The sequence below is a fragment of the Trichoplax adhaerens genome, genomic scaffold, assembly GCF_000150275.1.
Source record: "Trichoplax adhaerens TRIADscaffold_3723 genomic scaffold, whole genome shotgun sequence".
In the NCBI taxonomy this organism is placed as follows: Eukaryota; Metazoa; Placozoa; class Uniplacotomia; order Trichoplacea; family Trichoplacidae; genus Trichoplax; species Trichoplax adhaerens.
Window position 1 is genome coordinate 1 of NW_002062126.1, and position 1,162 is coordinate 1,162.

The window sequence follows — 1,162 nt, forward strand, 5'->3', positions numbered from 1 at the left end:
CGAAGTCATTTTCAAGACGTGCTTTGCTACATAACACCTCTAATATTCTAATAATGTAATGCATGCGAATCTTAACTAACGTATATATACAATAAATATTCGAAATTGTACCAAAGATCATTAGGACATTAGTGTATTGCGCACGGACCGGCACAGTATTAATAAATACGCGTATACAAGTATATAGCATTTTCTCACCTTTTTCTGCATTTTTCATCTGGAATGCCAACAGATATTTCTTTATCGAAACGCCCAGCGCGTCTTAAGGCTGGATCTAAGGTATCCGGCCGGTTTGTCGCACCAATGACAAGAACGCGATTTCTTGTGTTTGAGCATAAGTCTGCGAAAAGAAACACGAAAGTACTATACAACTACGCATTCGGTCCTCAAAGATTAGAAATATCTAAACTCCTATATTGGAACTTACCATCCATGCAAGAAAGCAGTTGCGTCACAATACGCTTTTCCATTTCGCGCTGAGCAAGTTCTCTCTTTTGCGTTATAGAATCAATCTCGTCAAGAAATAATATACAAGGAGAATTTGCCTACATAATTCAAAGATGGTAAGAGTTAGTATCGATGTATAACCAATCTCGTCAAGAAATAACATACAAGGAGAATTTGCCTACATAATTCAAACATGGTAAGAGTTGGTATCGATGTATAACCAATATTACGAATATTAAAAGGCAATTCGATATTACCTTTGCAACATTGAACACATCCCTTATTTTCTTTTCAGATTCTCCAGAGACACCAGATACAATTTCTGTAGCAGTTAGCTTAATTAATGGAAATTCAAGTTCCTAAATGGAAGGCATCCGATAGTTACGCTAGCTTATTTATTAGTTGATGTCAATTTTAAGTACATACTCCAGCAATTGCATTTGCAAGCAATGTTTTGCCACAACCTGGGGGTCCATGTAGTAGAAACCCACATGGAATTTCACAGTGAAAATGCTCAAATATTTCAGGATGCAAAATGTGATGTAGCAAAGAGCAAACCTCCTAAAACGTATAACGGCATATTATTGTGATTAATTCTGGAGCATTTTTAAAAGCAGCAATTGATTTCACTATAATGAAATATTATGCCGCAGTATGCTAACCCATAAAATTTCATCCATTCCACCAAGATTAGCGAATTTGACGGTGGGATAAA

The 1,162-nt window shown here is 36.1% G+C and overlaps 1 protein-coding gene across 1 annotated transcript; it reads right to left on the reverse strand.

The window, feature by feature from the left end:
• Nucleotides 1-198: 198 nt before the first annotated feature.
• TRIADDRAFT_63002 (uncharacterized protein) lies at nt 199-1,127 on the reverse strand (the record flags this gene model as incomplete). The annotated part of the gene is made up of 5 exons (XM_002118996.1): nt 199-340; nt 428-545; nt 705-806; nt 874-1,008; nt 1,110-1,127. Coding segments are annotated over 5 exons (515 nt in total), but the record flags the coding sequence as incomplete, so codon positions are not given.
• Nucleotides 1,128-1,162: the final 35 nt, after the last annotated feature.